Here is a 16,897-nt window from a genome sequence, read left to right on the forward strand (position 1 = left end):
CATAAATTATATATTTTTGCCTATTTCATCTCGTTGTGTGCAATATGCAGCAGTGATGGATACATCAATGGGACTGTCTATTAAGTGTTACTGTTCCCTTCATTTAGGTTCATATCGGTTTGATGTTTGAAGCTGCGCGGTGACAGCAAATAATAACTCACCTCCAATGTCTTAAAATTAAAGTAATGAGCCTCTTTTGAAAATGGAGTAGAAAGTAGAGATATTTGTGTTAAAATGTAGGGGGTCAAAGTAAAAAGCTGAAACAAAAAGGAAAAGGAAAATTAAAGTACAGGCGCCTGAAAATTCTACTTAAGTACAGTAACAAAGTACTTTGTTACTTCTCATCTCTGTCCGGAGGATGCTGTGTTCATACTGTGAACTGTCTCTCAGACTGACGACCTCTCCAGGATGTACCCTGCCTCGCTAAATTGGAGCCAGATAAGCAAATGGATGGCTCGATGGATATTCTAAATACAATTAACATTTTTTTATGTTTTATTTCCCCTTTTCTCTCAGGATTTGTTAAATCAGCAGCAAAGCTGTAAACGATGTTTATCAGTGATTGAGAGGAACCACCACACCCTGCAGAGGGCGCTCTCCACCAGTAAGGTGCTCAGAAACTTCGATACGTCATTGCTGCAAAAGAGAGTTGCTGAAATTCAGGGCTCGGCACAGGTTAGTGGTAGACATACATGCTACATGCATTACATGCAAATACATGTGCCAATCAAAACCACAATACTGATTATTATACCACAGAGATTACAAGAACACCAAAACACCCTAAAGGATCCATGCAGATCAGACTTATCCACCATGTGTGTCACTGTTCATTTGCTTGATGTGGGACAAATAATGTAATTACACTGTATTACCGAGGAGACCCATTATAATCACTGCTAACCACCATCCAACCTCTCAGGCTTTGCTGAAGGAGGTTGGGGAATGGAGAAGGCAGGAAGAGGCCAACAACTGCCTGAGGAGGAGATTTGAGGAATCACGACAAGAGCTGGAGAGAGTGTTGAAGAAGGCTCAGGGTTGCTTGAGAGAGACTGGAGATGCTGAGGAATTATTAAAGAAACACTCTGTAAGATTAAATCTGTAACCTCTAAGCATGTCTGTAAAAGCTGCAGCTAATCTGCAGAAGCATTTCTTTTATCTAAATACATTTTTAAATGGAAAGGGGGATTGTTAACATTCCTGACTAACTTCTGCTCTATCTTGTGTGATGTTAGATCCAAAGCAGTGCTGAAATGCCACTTTTATTTCACGCTTGTGTTTTTATAATGCAGGATTTTTTTGGACAACTGGACCAACGGGTGCTGAGCGTGTTCTTGAAAGCGTGTGATGAGCTCACGGACATCCTACCACAGGACGAGCAACAGGGGCTGCAAGAAACTGTCCGCAGGCTTCACAAACTCTGGAAGGTCAGAGGTCACCATGCTTTAACACTCTCACTAATTACTGTGCATTTCTTGAGGCACATAACCACTATTTCATTAACCTAACCAGGAAAACCTTTGGCTTCAATAGATTCCCTCCGGTCTGGTTCCAATTAACCTGGTTAGATAAAAATGCAACCCTCTCTGTGTTTATTTGCAGGCAGTCCAGAGAACTTTTTATCTCTGACATTGAAACGAGAGTGATTGGGTCTTCTATGATTTGTCTCAACTTCATCTTTTTTCAGGACATTCAGAGCGAGGTACCATCTCACTTGCTCCGTCTCAAGGTGGAGGTGGAGCAAAGCCGAGTCGCTGTGATCCTACAAGACTGCAGAGCTGAGCTGGACAGAGAAATGCAAGCCCTGTCAGGCACCTGCACCAGCGAGCGAGTGATCAAAGAGCACAGAGTGAGTCTCGGGTTTGGTGAAAATTTTGAACAGATTAAACTGAAAAAGACAAAATCACTTAACGTTGTCATCGTTGACATTCTGAAGTCTCTCATGTTTTAATTTTCTTCTGCTTTTTTTCTCCAGACTTTCTTCAGGGAACGCAAACCTCTGACTTTGTGTGAAAAGAGGATTAGAAACATGGAGGATATGTGTTATAAGTTGCCTGACAACGACCAGGCTTATCGAATGCTTGACTGCACTAGAAGGGCTGTAGAAGAAATTCATGAGCAGATAAAGAGCACCCACCTTAAGCTGGAGCAACACCCTGATAAATGGAAAGAGTGGAATGAAAGGTAAAGATGATCAAAAAAGATGCAGATCTCACTGTACTTACAAGCAAATTCAGAACTCAGTGATCCTTTTTTTTTTGTAGGTTCTGTGAGCTTTCTGATTGGCTCTCATCTCAGAAAAGGCAGGTGAGGCTCTTAAGAGAGACTGCAATAACTTCCAGTCATCAGGAGCAACTTGATGCTGCTGTTCAGGTGAGCTAGTGCACTTCAATTGCTGCTCTAGGCACTGAGATTAAGTTATAATTCAACTTCAGTTAACATGCATCCCTGTCTTTGTGCTTCCGTCAGGCACTACAGGAAGCAGTGGACACTCGAGAGGAGAGTCTGCTGTGGCTCAAGAGCCGCCTTGCTGTGCTGTCTGATGTTAGCTCTGAAGTGGAAGTCCAAAGGCAGAGAACAGCTTTGGCTAAACTCTCAACTGACTTGCGGGCAGTCTTCTCTTCACTCTGTCAGGTATTTCAGGATAAGTGCTGAACATTTTCTTCCTTATTGTGACGTTTCATTAAAAGCTGATCTGATGCCTTTCTGCCACAGCTGGGTGAAGAGGGCTCTGCTATGTTCCAGTATGAGGAGCTGAGAGATGAGGTGCATGGTGCTCTGGAGGAGGTTCTGAGGGCCCAAAAGGAGGGTGAGGAGCAGATCAGCAGAATTTTGAATGCTGAGGGTCTGGAGGAAGCCAAACAACTTTATCTTATTCACCAGGTACTTAGGTGTTTAGCACAAACTCACATTTAAAAACTCAGTGTCCAAGTTTGAAATGTCTTTTATGTATTTAATTCAATAATTTAACAGTTTACATTATGGATGAGGTGAGCAAAGAAAAGAAAACTCAAGACTCCTCATAAAATAGTGTGTTGCTTTCATGTCTGTGTGTATTTTAGCAACACCTAAAGCGCCTGCATGCTAACAGGAGAGAGGCAGAGCTTCTGGTGTCCCACTGCCGCCAGCTGCAGAAAGGGGAGGTGCTCAGTCAATCTCTGCAGGAGCTGGAAGGGGCTTTCATTGAGGCTGACCACAAATCAGGGGCAAAGGAGCAAAATCTGCAGGTAGGCAAAGCCAGGATTTTTCTCATGTCAGTGTCCTGGTGTTTGCATGTGAGAGCGTCATTGATCATCCACACACAGCCCTGCTGGGATCATTGATTAGTCCACTTGATTGTTATGCTGCACCTTAAGTTTTTTTTATCTGTTACTTTGTGATTTCTTTGTAGACTTGTCATTGTCCTCGAATTGATCAGAAAATCTTTCTGCATGAAAATTTCCACAGCGGGCAGACAGCCATTATAAACATCACATTTTTGATTACATTAAATTGTTGTTGAATGGGACAGTAGCAGCAACACTTCCTGTAAAGAGCAGAGCAGCAACAGAATTTAAAGTAAGTCAGACACAGCATGAAAAAGAGGAGCTGGGGATGAGATGAGCTGCAAAGCAGGTTGCAGAAAGCAGCAGTTTTACAATAGATAGGCTAAAGCAGCCTAAATAATGCAGCCTATATGAGATTTAGCTGAACCCTCAGCTGATGTGAGCTGCCATTATGATCAACCGCTAGGATTGCAGCTGAGCTTGACTGTGGCCTTGCTTGAACTAACACTGTGTTTGATTTTTGGTAGAAACTGCAGAAGTAAAAGTTATCAGGGTGTTTTAAGGCAGCAGGTCATAAATGTTTAAATACTTACAGATGATTCTAGCAGAATGGTAGTAAATATTACAGTACCCATCTCCTCTGTGTGAGACTGTGCATGTAATCATCAGGTACGGATTTGTACCTGCTAACATTACTCTTTTATTTCTTTGTCACTTCAAGGCAACGCTGAGCTCCTGGCAAAATTTCGAAGCAGAAAGAGAAACAGTTTGGAGATTTATCAGCAATACCAGCAATGAGTTACACAGAGAACTTATTTTCAACAGCTTGGAAAGCCTGAAAATTGAGCTGGAGCATGACAAGGTGTGTATGTGCAAAACATGCATGCATGCATATTCTGTTTTTTTGGGCCTGTATGTGCTCGTGTTATATAATTGCTTGGTTTTTGTCTATAGGAGCTCTTCACAGAGGTTGAGGAGTACTCTGTACGAGCAGATCTTCTATTAGAGAAGGCAGAAGACATTCTACTCGGTCCGAAGAATCAGACTCTCCTCCTGCAGCAGGCACAGTCCACCAGAGAAGCAGTCGCACGACTTCAAGACCAGCTCAGCAAGAAGTATGTCCCATCCTCTTGCAATACAATGTAATATACTGTAATTTTTCTTAAAATCTATAGTTTGAAGAATAAAATCTAGGCAATAACAAAACTGCAAAGAGCTTACTCCCTGCCTCTTATATGGAATATTTTCTATAATACTGTTTTTGCATGGTAGTATCATTGGAGATACAGACAGAAAATGTGGAAATAGAGATGAGGATGAGCAACAAAAGTCTGGAAATCCAGAAATCAAATGTAGCATGGGCCCTAACCAACAGGCCCCATAAAGTGCTCTAAGTGTGAGAACAGACTTGTGATATTAGTCTGAACAAAAGTAAAGCACAAACACGTAAAATCATATTTTGCCAACATATGGTGTCTGTCTGGCATTCACCTGCAGATTGCATTTATGCTATTGTCTGCTTGTTTGTTTTCATTCCAATATTATGACCTTGGGCTGTTGCCTAATCTCGTGTGTCCCAGTGTTGTCCAGCTGGAGATGATAATTGTGTGGTGGGAGCGCTTCAGCAGTGAATCGGGGGCCTTCTCTCTTTGGATCAATCAGAAACAGAAGGAGCTGGAGGCTGTCAACATTTTCTCCTCCTCTGATCCTTTAGACAAACACATCAGCACTGTAGAGGTATGTCAGGTCTATATTTCTATCACAGCATTTCATTCTGTACCTTGTTTTTTATCTTGTGCTCTGGGTGGGGTTTCTAATTGGATTCAGTCAAAGGCGAGGCAGTTCACTGCACACTGTAGTCATTTTCCAGACACCTCCTTAAGTATTTTTCATATCTTCAGAAGCAGATACTCATCATATTTTTTGGTAGCTTCAATTAAACTGAGTCACATTGCTGGCTGGCCTTATGCCTGTAGTTTACAGTATCACTGTGGGTTCAAGATCATTAAGATTATGATGAAATGAGATTAAATTTTAATCAAACCCCAAGGGAAATTGGGTCAGTGCTGCAGCAGAAGCTGGAATATAAAAGAAATAAATTGATCATATTTAATAAAATATAATCTTGCCTTTCCTAATCCCAGACTTGTCAATCTCATGATGGTCTTTAGAAAAAAAGAGACTGCCATATTCTGCCATTTTTTCACTCTTTCGTTTCAGTAATTTCCTGTATACTTTCCCCTCATTGAAATTCCTGTTATTACATTTCTCCAGGCTGTGGGGGACACTTTAGAGGAGAAAAAGGCATCTCTTGCCCACATGGAGGCTGACTGTGAGGCCCTGTCCAGGTTTGTGACCCCTGGGGAGGCCGGTCGCATCCGGGCGCAACTTATCCAGGCGAGACAATACTGGGAAGAGCTGAAGGGGACAGTAGAGCGGCTTGGTGTACAGCTCAACCAGAGCGCCTCCTACAGGCAGAGATGCAATGATAATCTTGAACAGGTTTGGAGCATCACATAATTTATGACTTTATAAAAGGTATGTTAATACATAATAAAAACTGACATGTTTATTTTTTTACAGGTTAAGAAAACAGTTAGTGACCTGAAAGAAAAACTGGACTGTCCGATCACATACTGCGTATCATCATCAGAGACATACAAAATCCTCCAGGATCACATGGTAAGAGCACAAATTAATCCCTTTTTGATATACTAACAAGGATCGTTGGTTTCCATTTCAGTATGGTGCCATGTTATTATGTTGTATCTTCAAGGGTTTGCTTATTGTGGAGTTCATAGCAAGTATTTTTTTATTTACCCCAGGAGGTCTGCCAGAGTGTTGAGCAGCTGAAGCCCAGGCTTATGGCCTTGTGTTCTGCCACAAAGAGGCTCGGAGAGGGCAGCCAGCTGGAGGAAGAGGTGGCTAACCTCCAGAAGCAGCAGAGAGAGTTAATGGAAAAGGCTGCGGAAACACAATCTACTTTAGAGAGCCTTGTTGCTCTGTGGCAGAGGTACAGTAAACAGTAAATTATGCTTGCTTTTGTCCTAGACCATTTGGAAAATTAATATTAGTTCAGAAAATGTCAGTGATTCACTTTAGACAATGAGAAAAGAGCGTTATTGTTGCCGATTCCCAGTTTCTGCCGCCTTATTATCAGCTGAAGGCATGAGTCACTGTCCACTGTGTTGTGTGAAGTTTTCTCTGTTTAGTCATCATGGGTTTAGAGTTTATGTAGTGCCAACTCCTGTGGCGTGAAGCAGTTGTGTGCGTGTGTGTGTGTCCCTTCAACACCTAGAGGCCTGTTTGATTATTTAAAATTTTGTCACAATGAAAATCATAAGTATATTTATAAAAATATTATAAGATGTTTTTTGAGAAAAACCTGCTGTCTCCTTTGGGCCCTGCTCACCCCTACAGTATCTTATTACAGTTGTATAAACATTGCCATTTTCCTTTTTATTGTGCGTGTACTCTTTCTGCTGAATCCTTCTCTCTGTGCCAGTTTCCTCTTTATTCCTCTGAATCAGTATCTCATCTTAGTGTGATGTGGAAGAGCGAGATCTTGTCTGTCCTCCTGTCAGCCAGTGCATTTCTATTCTAATTATATGCTTTTCTTATCGCTTTCTTTGTCACACAATAGTCCTTCACTGGAGTGATTGTTTCTTTTCTGTTTAAGCGTGAGGAGAAAATAATGATCTAGCCACATGGTAGCTGTTTAAATTGCCCAAGCTTTAGTGCTTCCTTTTATTTACCCAGCCGGTGACTCTTTTCGAAATGAACTCAATTATGTTTTTGCCTCTAAACTTCAGCCGTTTTTGTGTGTCTGTTTGTGTGTGTGTGTGGCTTTGTGTCTCTGCAGTTAGCCTCATCCTGTCTCCTGCAGGTGTATGTATAAGGGATTACTTCCAGCACTGGGTGTACTGGCAAGATATGGTTGCCCCATTATGACCCTGTCACTGATAGTAAGCTTGGGTCAGATTAAAAAAAGGACAAACTGTGCTCTGTGCATGTAATTGTGTGTGAACTAACTGATATCCTAGGGGGATGCAACTTATATATTTGTTGATTTTAATACATGCAACATCTGAATCTACAGATACGAAAAGGAAAATTTGTCTATGAAAAGCTGGCTGGACAGGTGTGAGTCTGTGTGCTGCCCAGACACTGAGCTGCTCTCTGCCGATAAAGTAAAGCTTAGGAATGAATTGCAAAATGTGCAGGTACGATCATTTTGCTTTTTTTTATTTGTCTTCACAGGAAGGTTTTGTTCTTGTATCTGATTTGCATTTAATTTTATACCTATCCAGGAAATGCAGACGGAGACGGCATCCTACGAAGCTCTCCTTCAGGGTCTCGTGAATCTTGGGCTTTGTCTGTACCCCACAGCACCTGAAGCTCGTATTCAGGAGCTCAGTGATGATCTCACACAACTACAGGAGAGATGTGCTTCTGTGAAGAACAGCATATCACACAGGTATTTTTTAATATAGTTTATTTACATCTGGGTTATATGAAGGGATTTTTGCATTTATGCCATGAAAATGTTCAATAATCACTTCCATATTCTCAGTCCAAGCTGTTCTCCCCCTCACCTTTAGAATAAAGCTGCTGGAGCTGCAGTTGGAGCAGTTGGAGCAGTTTGATCAGGCACTGCTGGCCCTTACCCAGTGGAGTGAAAACTTCCTGTCTGTCTTGAGAAACTCCTCCCAGGTTGATACTGCTGATCTTGAGGCTGCAATTATGAAGCTGAAGGTGAGAGATCAATAATTTGCTGTCCTTCATAGGCTTTGTATATTGGGGCAATTACAGTAAACAAGTTTGTATCGATTGCTGTTGGAGCTAATATAAATGTGTCTAATTGAACAATTGTGTTGCAGGAGCATGAGACACAGCTACGGGAGAATGCATCACTGAGAGAGACGCTCCATGAAAGAGAGTCCTCCCTACTTTGCTTCTCCACCCCAGAGGCCCAACAGCAGCTCCAAGCATGGAGAGAGGATGGCCTGCAACCCCTCAGTGAATCCCAGCGTCTCCTGCTTCTTCGTAAAGAGTGCCTGACTGAGTTAAACACTTTCCTTGAGAAGCATAAAATGGCCGCAAAGGCTGTGCGTCGCCTTAACGAGGCCGTGGAGGGCAGGGGGAGCTGGGACCGCTCCAAAGCTGAAGAGCTGCATCGTGAAATAGGAGAGGTGGCTAAAGAAGTGGCGCGTCTTGAGGCTGAAGCTGTAGGGTTAGATGGGCAGCTGAGCAAAGCACATCTGCATCTGTGTGGAGCAGAGTGGAGGGGCTCTAAAGATGTGAGCCATCCTCAGGGAAGAACATCTTGCAGAGGACAGGCAGTTGCCCTGACAATGGCTCTGGAGGAGGTACAGAGGGGTGTGGGGTGGAGACAAAGTGAAGCAGATGCTTTAGGAGCCTTGTGGAGCTCCTTCAGAGAAAGGAGAGAAGAGGTGATGAAGAATTTGAAGAAACTGGAAGATGATGCAAGACAGGAGGGGGCCAGAGAGAGCTCTGTACAGGCCTTTCACAGCAGGTTTGTACATTTTAATCAAGATACTTCAGACCAGTAAATACATTATATTCATAGTATCAGCATAGTTGGCATCAGTGGATAATGTAGGCTTTCAGTAGAAATATTCCTATCAGTCTTTGCTTCTTTTCTACTTTTTGTATTTCAGGTGCCTACTGTAAGCTTTTGATTCAAAGATCTACTGTATGCCAGAGTCTGCTGTCTATTACTAAATCCAAACTACAGCCAGACACATTTAATCTCCTGAAAACTGAGATATAATATGTTGGAATCAGCTAGTAATCTCCATTGTTTTCTTCTGCATCTATTCTCCCAGACTGCGTTTCTTTGTCCAACTGGAGGATGAGCTCCTGTCCCTGCAGCACTCCCAAAGGTGGTTAGAAGAGAAGGGAAACCAGCTGGCCCAGAGAGACAGTGAGCTGGCAGGAGAAGCACTCAGGGAGGTAGCTCTGGTGAAGACAGCCTGGGATAACGTCAGGACTCTGATCATCAATGGGTAAAGAGTTGTTGCTGTTGTTGTTTTGTTTTTTCCACCCATTGTCACTTACTTAATAAATAATATCTTTGACCTTTTCTGATTTCTTTTCACAGTCAGGAACACAGTGGAGTTGTGTTAGATCTTCTTCGCCAGTTCCACCTCCTGAAGTCGATCCTCACCACGCTCGTGGATAATGCTCAGACTGTAGCTCACAATCTGCCTGACCACAACCACAGTGCTCAGGAGGCCAAAAGGACTTTCACACAAGTCAGTATTTTGCGTTAATTCTCAGAAAAGTATTGTTATTGAATTATTCTGTCAGTGCATCAAATTAACTGTCATAGATTTGCTTTGAAAAAAAATATCCAAGGTAAAGATAGACTTCTTGATAGGAATTATGCAAAATTTCAGGTTCCTACTGTCATTATTTTTCTCAAAATAAATAAATACATATAGAAATAATTTAAGGGACGACTGTAAGCCTTTTTTTTTATATATTTTTCTAGCATTGTTTTTTGAGGGACCATTTTAAAATTCCTTTATGTAGGAAACTACTTGAGCAAAGTCCTTCAGTTTTTTTAAGGCAGGTATGTTGTTATGGAAATTTATTTATCAAATGAGAGAGACAAGATTCCTTTACATGGTTTATTACTCGTACGAGGAGAAGTTATCCCCTTACCCCCAGAGGGGCATGAATGAATTCTGAATCTTACACAGAAACACAATGTACTTATACCCTTTTACACCCCCCCTGTTCTCCCCCTCCTTAACCCACCCATAAAGAAGAGCAGATCCTCTCCCAGTTACATGTCCCTCCCTGCATAAAGAGAAATTAACCAGAAGGAAAATAAAACTAACGAATGTGACCCCATTAACACAGAGGGTCCTGAGAGAGGAAGGGTGTATGTAGGTTACAGATAAGGGAATGGTCATCTAGACAGTTTTTACAGCCTACCGGTCACTTCATGGTCACACCTACTCCCTAGTTGAACAACATATAAGAGGTTAAAGTAAAATTTTCCATTACGATGTAGTACTGTGGCTCTGTGAATATGGATTGTTGTAATGGCACCCAGGACACATGCTTACTTGGCCAGAAACATAAAATCTTCTTTGACTATTTAAGATTCATACATTGAATTAAAACATTTTACTCTCCTTCCAAAACAGTCTTTAGCTGCCATCCATGATTTCATATAGGGAAAATGAAAAATAACATCATCATAAATTTTGGGTATAATATTAGAAGAAGTTAGAAGTTTTTGAGATAAACTAATGAGAGTAAGAACTTTAATTTTTTTTTCAACATTTCTATTAAGAAGTGTATCTGGAGTTTCAGTGTCCCTGGTTGGCTCACTGTCATGACTTGCTGGGACTTTTGATGGATCTCAGTTGTTGTAACCTGCGATTTTTCTGCTATGATGAGTCAAAATGTCTGCAATAAAAATAAGGGGGGCTGATTTAATTACTGTTAAAACCTGATATCATAGATCCAAGTATGATTTATTGTTCTCATATAAAAACTATGTACAAATGTTTTTATGAGCTAAGAAGAAAAATCAGCTTTATGTGGCATTTTCTGAGTTTTTAATCTGTTTTTGCTGAAGAGATGGAAGAATTTCTCAATCCATCAGGGAAATTAGTCTGATAAGTTGCCTCTCACCCTATGGCAGCTGGGATAGGCTCCAGCCCCCTGTGACCCTGAATTGGATGAGCAGATGAAAATAGATGGCTGGATGAAGTTAAGGATTCACAGCTTTCACTGGGGGTTGACTGTTTTTATTGTATATTAGAAAAAGACAGGAGGTGGAGCTGGAGGTGGCAGCGTTGACCAGGATGGATGGGATTGGAAATGAGTACATCGGAGGAACAGCTCAGGTTGGAGCCAGAGTTAGAGAGGCAAGGCTGAGATGCTTTGGACGTGTGTAGAGGAGGGATAGTGGATATACTGGACAAAGGATGTTAAATATGAAGCTGCCAGGAAGAAGGTAAAGAGGAAGACCACAGAGAAGATTCATGGAGACAGTGAAGGAGGACATGCAGAGGGTTGGTGTGACAGAGGAGGATGCTAGAGATAGGGTGAGAGGGAGACAGTTGACCCACTGCGGCAACCCCTAAAGGGAGCAGCCAAAAGAAAAAGAGGAATATTTGTTTCAGAATCTCAGAAATCCCCCTCTAACCTCCACATTGTACTGTGTCTCTCCCTCCTATGAGAGCCTGTTGTCATTGCCTTTGCTGCGTTCTCTGTAGCACAAGACCATCCAAGATGAGCTGAGAGAAAAACAGGAAGACATGGACCAGCTCATCAGGACGGTTGAGGATCTGCAGAGAGAGATGGAGAAGGTTCCCAACTGTGAAATGTGCTCCATCCAGAGAGACATGGAGACACTCAGAGACCAGTGGCTAGTGGTGAGTGGTGCTTTAGTACAGATAAATGTATAATACTGACATTCTGTTGTTTCAGGTGTTGAAGAAAAATATTTTTGTAACATGAACAAGTTGCCCAGAATTTGCCAAATTGAAATTCAGAAATTTTCCACAGACTCTAAATGTTGTTTTCTCTGAGTCTGGGGCTGAAATACGATAACTAAAAAAGGCCATGAACAAGTCTGTTGTTTGCTGACTATTAAAAAAAAAAAACAGTTATGTTGTGAGCACCTGCACCGCCACTTTTTTCAATTATATTTTTTCCTCTGCTTTTTCTTTTCTTTTATCTACATTTTCTCCTCTTTTGGGATGTTGTTGGCTGCTCAGCTGTCAAATGAGACAGAAAAATAAACAAGTCTAGACAGGTTATCTGCCTCTCTGCCTGTCTCTCTCGCTTCTCACTCGCACATCTGTCAGACTAATTAGGCTGCGATTTTCTTCCATCTCCCTGTAAAGCATACCATCCCTTGTTACAGAGAGAAAGCCAAACACAAAGGAGGTGGGCCTTCCTTTCCTCTTGATTGAGATGTATTCTCTTACTTCACATAGTCTGCTGGTCTGTGTTTTTTTTTTAAGATCTCAGAGAAAATACAAACCAACACAGAAAGATTAAGCTACTGTGTGACACTTTGGGATAACCTCAAGGCCATGGAGCAGGACATCAACCAATGGACCGCCACTTCCATCGCCGATCTAACCGACGCCGTCGCCAGTCTCAGTGACAAGGAGAAGACTGAGGCCCACCTTGTGACCTTTCAGGTCAGAATACGCTGCGTGAAAGTGTGTGTAAATAAATGTTCGTTGAGGTGATAGTGGATGTGTTTTAATTGTCTTGAACTTTGACTCATAGGCAGAGGTTGAAAAGAGGGAGCAGATGCTGGATGTTTTGCAGGGGAGAGTGACAGATTTGAAGGATCGAGCACGACTGCAGGAAATCCCATTACAAATGCAGGTGAATATGTAGGAGAAGAGAAAAATAACAGGGGGAATTATTATTGATCAAGAATTAAAGCCACAAAATGTGAAATGAATGTTTTGTCTCTCATTTGGTGTAACTCACATACCAGAAAATCCCAAACTGCTTCTCTGACCATGTGTGGTCTATGCATATAGAATAAAAAGGCTGTTTTATTCAAACTAGGTATGAAACTATTTTGAAAAAGATACCTAGTCCACGATACAACAGTCTCCACGTCTTGATTCGGTTTTCCTGTATGCAGTAACCCTCATATCTCCCACACCTGTTGCCACTGCTGTTGTGCACTTATGTTACCAGTAAGAGCATCAAAAATACCTTTGAGAGGATAGAGAGTTGCAAATGTTGCACAGTGTACTGAAGCTCAGTGCATTAATATAAACACAGATATACCGGGAGGGTTGTGTGACAGAGACACATCAGGAGGATTAGGTGACAGCTGTGGCAGAGAAAAGGAGGGGGCCACTTAACTGCTGTAGCTAGTGGCAGGGTCACTGCTAGTATGTTAGTCAAGCTTTGTGGTGAAATACAGTGTAACTGAGTGTCTGTTTGATCTTTTTTACACCCATTTACAATACAATACAGTTTATTTACTTATTTATTTTTAGCTCATAACAGCTGAGGATAAAAGTTGTTGTTTTTTTTGTTTTTTTTTGTGATAGCCTAACCATACTTTTCAATTATGGGCTCTTTCATGGCCTTCCCTCCTTACTGCAGTTCAGCACATTAGCAGCAGCCACATTTATCTTCATTATTCTACTAATTAATTTGCTATGCTATACCCCCTCTCCCCTCCACTTTCCTCAGTCCTGTGCAGGAGTACTAATGCCCCCTGTTGCTGACTGCCTGGAAGAGTATTGTGTGGATCAGTCTGAACCACATTTTCATTCAAAAATGTAGCCTGATATTTATGTATGTGAACGTGACAGATGCACTTTGATTTCTGCACTTCTTTTACATAATACATGTCTCTGTGATGTTGGACATTACCACGGTCATTGATGCCTGTGTAATTTACCTTTATCTGTGTTTTTGAAGCCTTATTATTATTGTTTGATGTGTTCATGTGGATAGTGTGCATATGATTTATTCATGGACTTGCTGCTCCATATTGTATCATGATCGACTTAAATTCTACAAATAAGTATTGCTATGGAGGACATTAACCAACATGGTACTGCACTGAAAATTAAACATACTTTTGTGTTGTTTAAATGTGACTAAAACGGATTCTGTCAAACCAGGTCCTGGAGTCCGATCTGAGGAAGAAAATGGCCCATGCACAGGAGGTGTACAATCAGGCCAAGCACACTCTGACCTACTTCAGCTTCCAGAAACAGCGACTCGAGGACCTCATGTCCCAGATGGCCGAGCGGCTGGAGGCAGTCGAGGGTTCCTTATCGGACCTCACTGAAACTACTTCCCCTGAAGACATTGGGACAGTTAAGGTATGGCGCTATCAGTTCCTTCAGTGTGACACAAAAAGTCACTAAGAACTGTACAAACTTTTTATCTACACACCTATAAGTAGTCGTTTACCTAATTAGTTACATTATTGATTATAGTAACAAATAATGTTTTAAATGTCGTTATTACAGCAGGAAACTCTCAAAAATATTTCCCTGGTAAAAAATTTGAGCACCCTAGGTGGTGTAGTACAGTAAAGAAGGAAAGAAATGTTTACATGACACCCTTTTTGATCCCTAAAACAAAACTTCTGTCCTCATTTATGATCCTCATCTGGAGGACAGATGTCAAGTCAACAACAGAGCAGCATCCTTTCAGCTAGCAGAGATTGTTGCCTGAAGACAGTTTTGCAGGATAGACACAGTACAACACATACAGATATAGAAAACATACAAATATACATATTCAGTTATTTGCATTCATTTCTCACTGTGGTCCATTTCCAGGACCTACAGAGTGTCGTGCAGCAGCAGAGGGCAGACATGGATTCGGCTAGAGATGCCCTGACTGCTCTGTGCAGATCACATCCCTCTGAGGAGCTGTCACGCCTCTCCTCTGATCTCACCTCCATTGCCAAGCGAACCGAGACTGTTTCCCAACGCTGCGCCAAGGCCAGAGGAAACCTGCAGGATGGGCTGCAGCTCCATTTCAACAGTAAGAGATCATCAGTTTTGTCTGGATTTTGTCGGCGAGGTTAGAGTTTAGTCCTGATGGTGTGTCAGCTGTTTAATGAATTTTACGGTTTGTCTTCATTTTGGTACCCTGAGCGATTTTTATCTAGCAGTAACAGTAAGTAGCCACTATAACTTATTCCCTGATGAGGAGAAATTTAAATTTTAATAACACTTAAACTCTCATAATCACCCAATCAAGCATTGCACTGTTACACGAAGCAGAGCCATTTGTTCGTGTTAGTAGTGCAACAGATTTGCTGTTGATTATCCTACATTTTCCCCAGAGCGCACTCAATCCGCCCACTACAACCCACACTCCATTGACACACACTGACAGGTACACTGGTGCACTCTCATTGCGCCGACACACACACCTGTGCCTCGGAGAGTAATGCCGCTCTCGTCACATCTGCTCTCGAGGGACTCATTTTGGGCTTGTTGCCAAGGCAACCTAGCACTCCATAGCATGGACACGCCCACGCTTTCCATCTGCCTTAACACACTGCCTGTTCTCGCACTTCTCCTTCAGGTTTCTTCACTTTTAAATATTTTCCTGCCATAACATGTAACATATCCGTCTTCCTCAATGTGTCGCTGTATATTTTTTTTCATCTTTTAACTCATCTGCTCTTTCTGTCCCTTGAAGCAGAGCTTGTCCAAGACTTCAAATCCTGGCTTACAAATCTGAAGTTGGAGCTGAAAGAATGCTCTAACCAGTCAGGAGATGTTATCCTCCTTGCAGCCAAGTTACAAAGGTTAAAGGTATGTTAGTTACATTTTTATATTGTATTTATCTGTGCAGTTGTAAGGGCACCCAAGTGCATATTATAGTCTCAAAGTTTTAAGTAAGTTGACTTGTTGATACCAGCAAGCTCTATAACTTGGTCAAACCAAAATCAGTTTGCATTAATTATGTAAAAAAAGCTGTACTTTTATAATGGCATATATACCTTACACAAATTTACTATCACAAGGCTTCAGATTAAACTGGGCTTGTAAATAAAAACCATTCAGAGTTATTTACATGGTTTGCGATGAAAACCCCCAAAAAACTGAGAAATCTAGACCTCAAGACACATCCTGTGTTCACAGGTATCTCTTCAGCAGACATCGGAGGGTGAGAAGCGCCTCTCTCAGGTTTGTAAAGAGGCTGCAAAGCTCCAGCTCCACCTACCTAAAGCTGGAGCAGCACAGGTTCAGGAGAGCCTCTCTGCCTGCCAGAGAGAGTGGAGGAGCTTCCTGGATGGCTGTTCTCAGAGCCTGCTGGACTTGGAGGAGAGCATTGGTCTTCTGAAAAAGTATCATCCTCACTTATAGTTATGTCTTGTTTTTATACAAATTTAAATTAAATAGAAATATAGCTCTAATTACTTCTTCTCCCCTCTTCCTTCCCCTCTCTTCCATTAGTTTTGATGACTGCGTCCAGGGTATAAGAGACTGGCTGAAGCAGATGGATCTCAGCCTTAAGACTGAGCCTGTTCTTGGGGGAGAAAGCCAAGAAGGACCCCCAGACACCATGGAAGAGCTGGAAAGGATGGAACAGCTCCATAAAGAACTGATAGAAAGAAGGTTTGTATATGTGGGTGTCTGTGGCCATATGCTATACATGCCACAGCATAATCTACTGAATATTCAGAACAGTAATTTGTCATTTTCTTTTCTAAGGGAGTCTATTGAGCGACTTTGCCAGGAGGCCCAGGCTCTATCTGAGGCAGGCCGGGGGTCAGGAGTGGAGGTCAGAGTAACAGGCCAGCTCCAGATGGAGTACCAGGTTCTACTGAAGGCAGCCAGGGAGAGGCTCCGAGGCTGCCAGGAGAGCCAGGCCTTTGGAGACACTCTCCAGGGAGTTTGGGGCTGGCGGGAGGAGATCCAGGAACGACTGGGTACAGTAGACAGCACGATGGGGACCAAAGAACAGTTAGAGCAGAGACTGGAGACAGTGCAGGTGAGAGGACCAGAAGACTACATCTGCAATTTCTATGAAATATTATGTACAATACTTAGTAATTGTAAGAATCACATATTTAGATATTTAATTTTCTTTATTTATGTAATTCATCATAATATTGGTACATT

At 42.0% G+C, this 16,897-nt stretch overlaps 1 protein-coding gene across 1 annotated transcript in view; it reads left to right on the plus strand.

The window, feature by feature from the left end:
- syne1a (spectrin repeat containing, nuclear envelope 1a) overlaps positions 1-16,897 on the plus strand; it is a 137,007-nt gene that overhangs the window by 39,450 nt on the left and 80,660 nt on the right. Inside the window, 28 exon segments of the mRNA XM_030721981.1 lie at positions 517-675; positions 923-1,087; positions 1,293-1,427; positions 1,688-1,849; positions 1,976-2,184; positions 2,265-2,373; positions 2,470-2,634; positions 2,716-2,883; positions 3,063-3,227; positions 3,988-4,128; positions 4,221-4,381; positions 4,847-5,003; positions 5,541-5,768; positions 5,850-5,948; positions 6,092-6,279; positions 7,868-8,021; positions 8,147-8,802; positions 9,116-9,295; positions 9,391-9,544; positions 11,528-11,686; positions 12,281-12,463; positions 12,555-12,656; positions 13,925-14,128; positions 14,594-14,801; positions 15,471-15,583; positions 15,914-16,119; positions 16,229-16,390; positions 16,487-16,766. Coding sequence (XP_030577841.1) covers positions 517-675; positions 923-1,087; positions 1,293-1,427; positions 1,688-1,849; positions 1,976-2,184; positions 2,265-2,373; positions 2,470-2,634; positions 2,716-2,883; positions 3,063-3,227; positions 3,988-4,128; positions 4,221-4,381; positions 4,847-5,003; positions 5,541-5,768; positions 5,850-5,948; positions 6,092-6,279; positions 7,868-8,021; positions 8,147-8,802; positions 9,116-9,295; positions 9,391-9,544; positions 11,528-11,686; positions 12,281-12,463; positions 12,555-12,656; positions 13,925-14,128; positions 14,594-14,801; positions 15,471-15,583; positions 15,914-16,119; positions 16,229-16,390; positions 16,487-16,766 — 5,172 coding nt within the window.

This window comes from Archocentrus centrarchus, chromosome 24 (assembly GCF_007364275.1).
Source record: "Archocentrus centrarchus isolate MPI-CPG fArcCen1 chromosome 24, fArcCen1, whole genome shotgun sequence".
NCBI classification, from domain to species: Eukaryota; Metazoa; Chordata; class Actinopteri; order Cichliformes; family Cichlidae; genus Archocentrus; species Archocentrus centrarchus.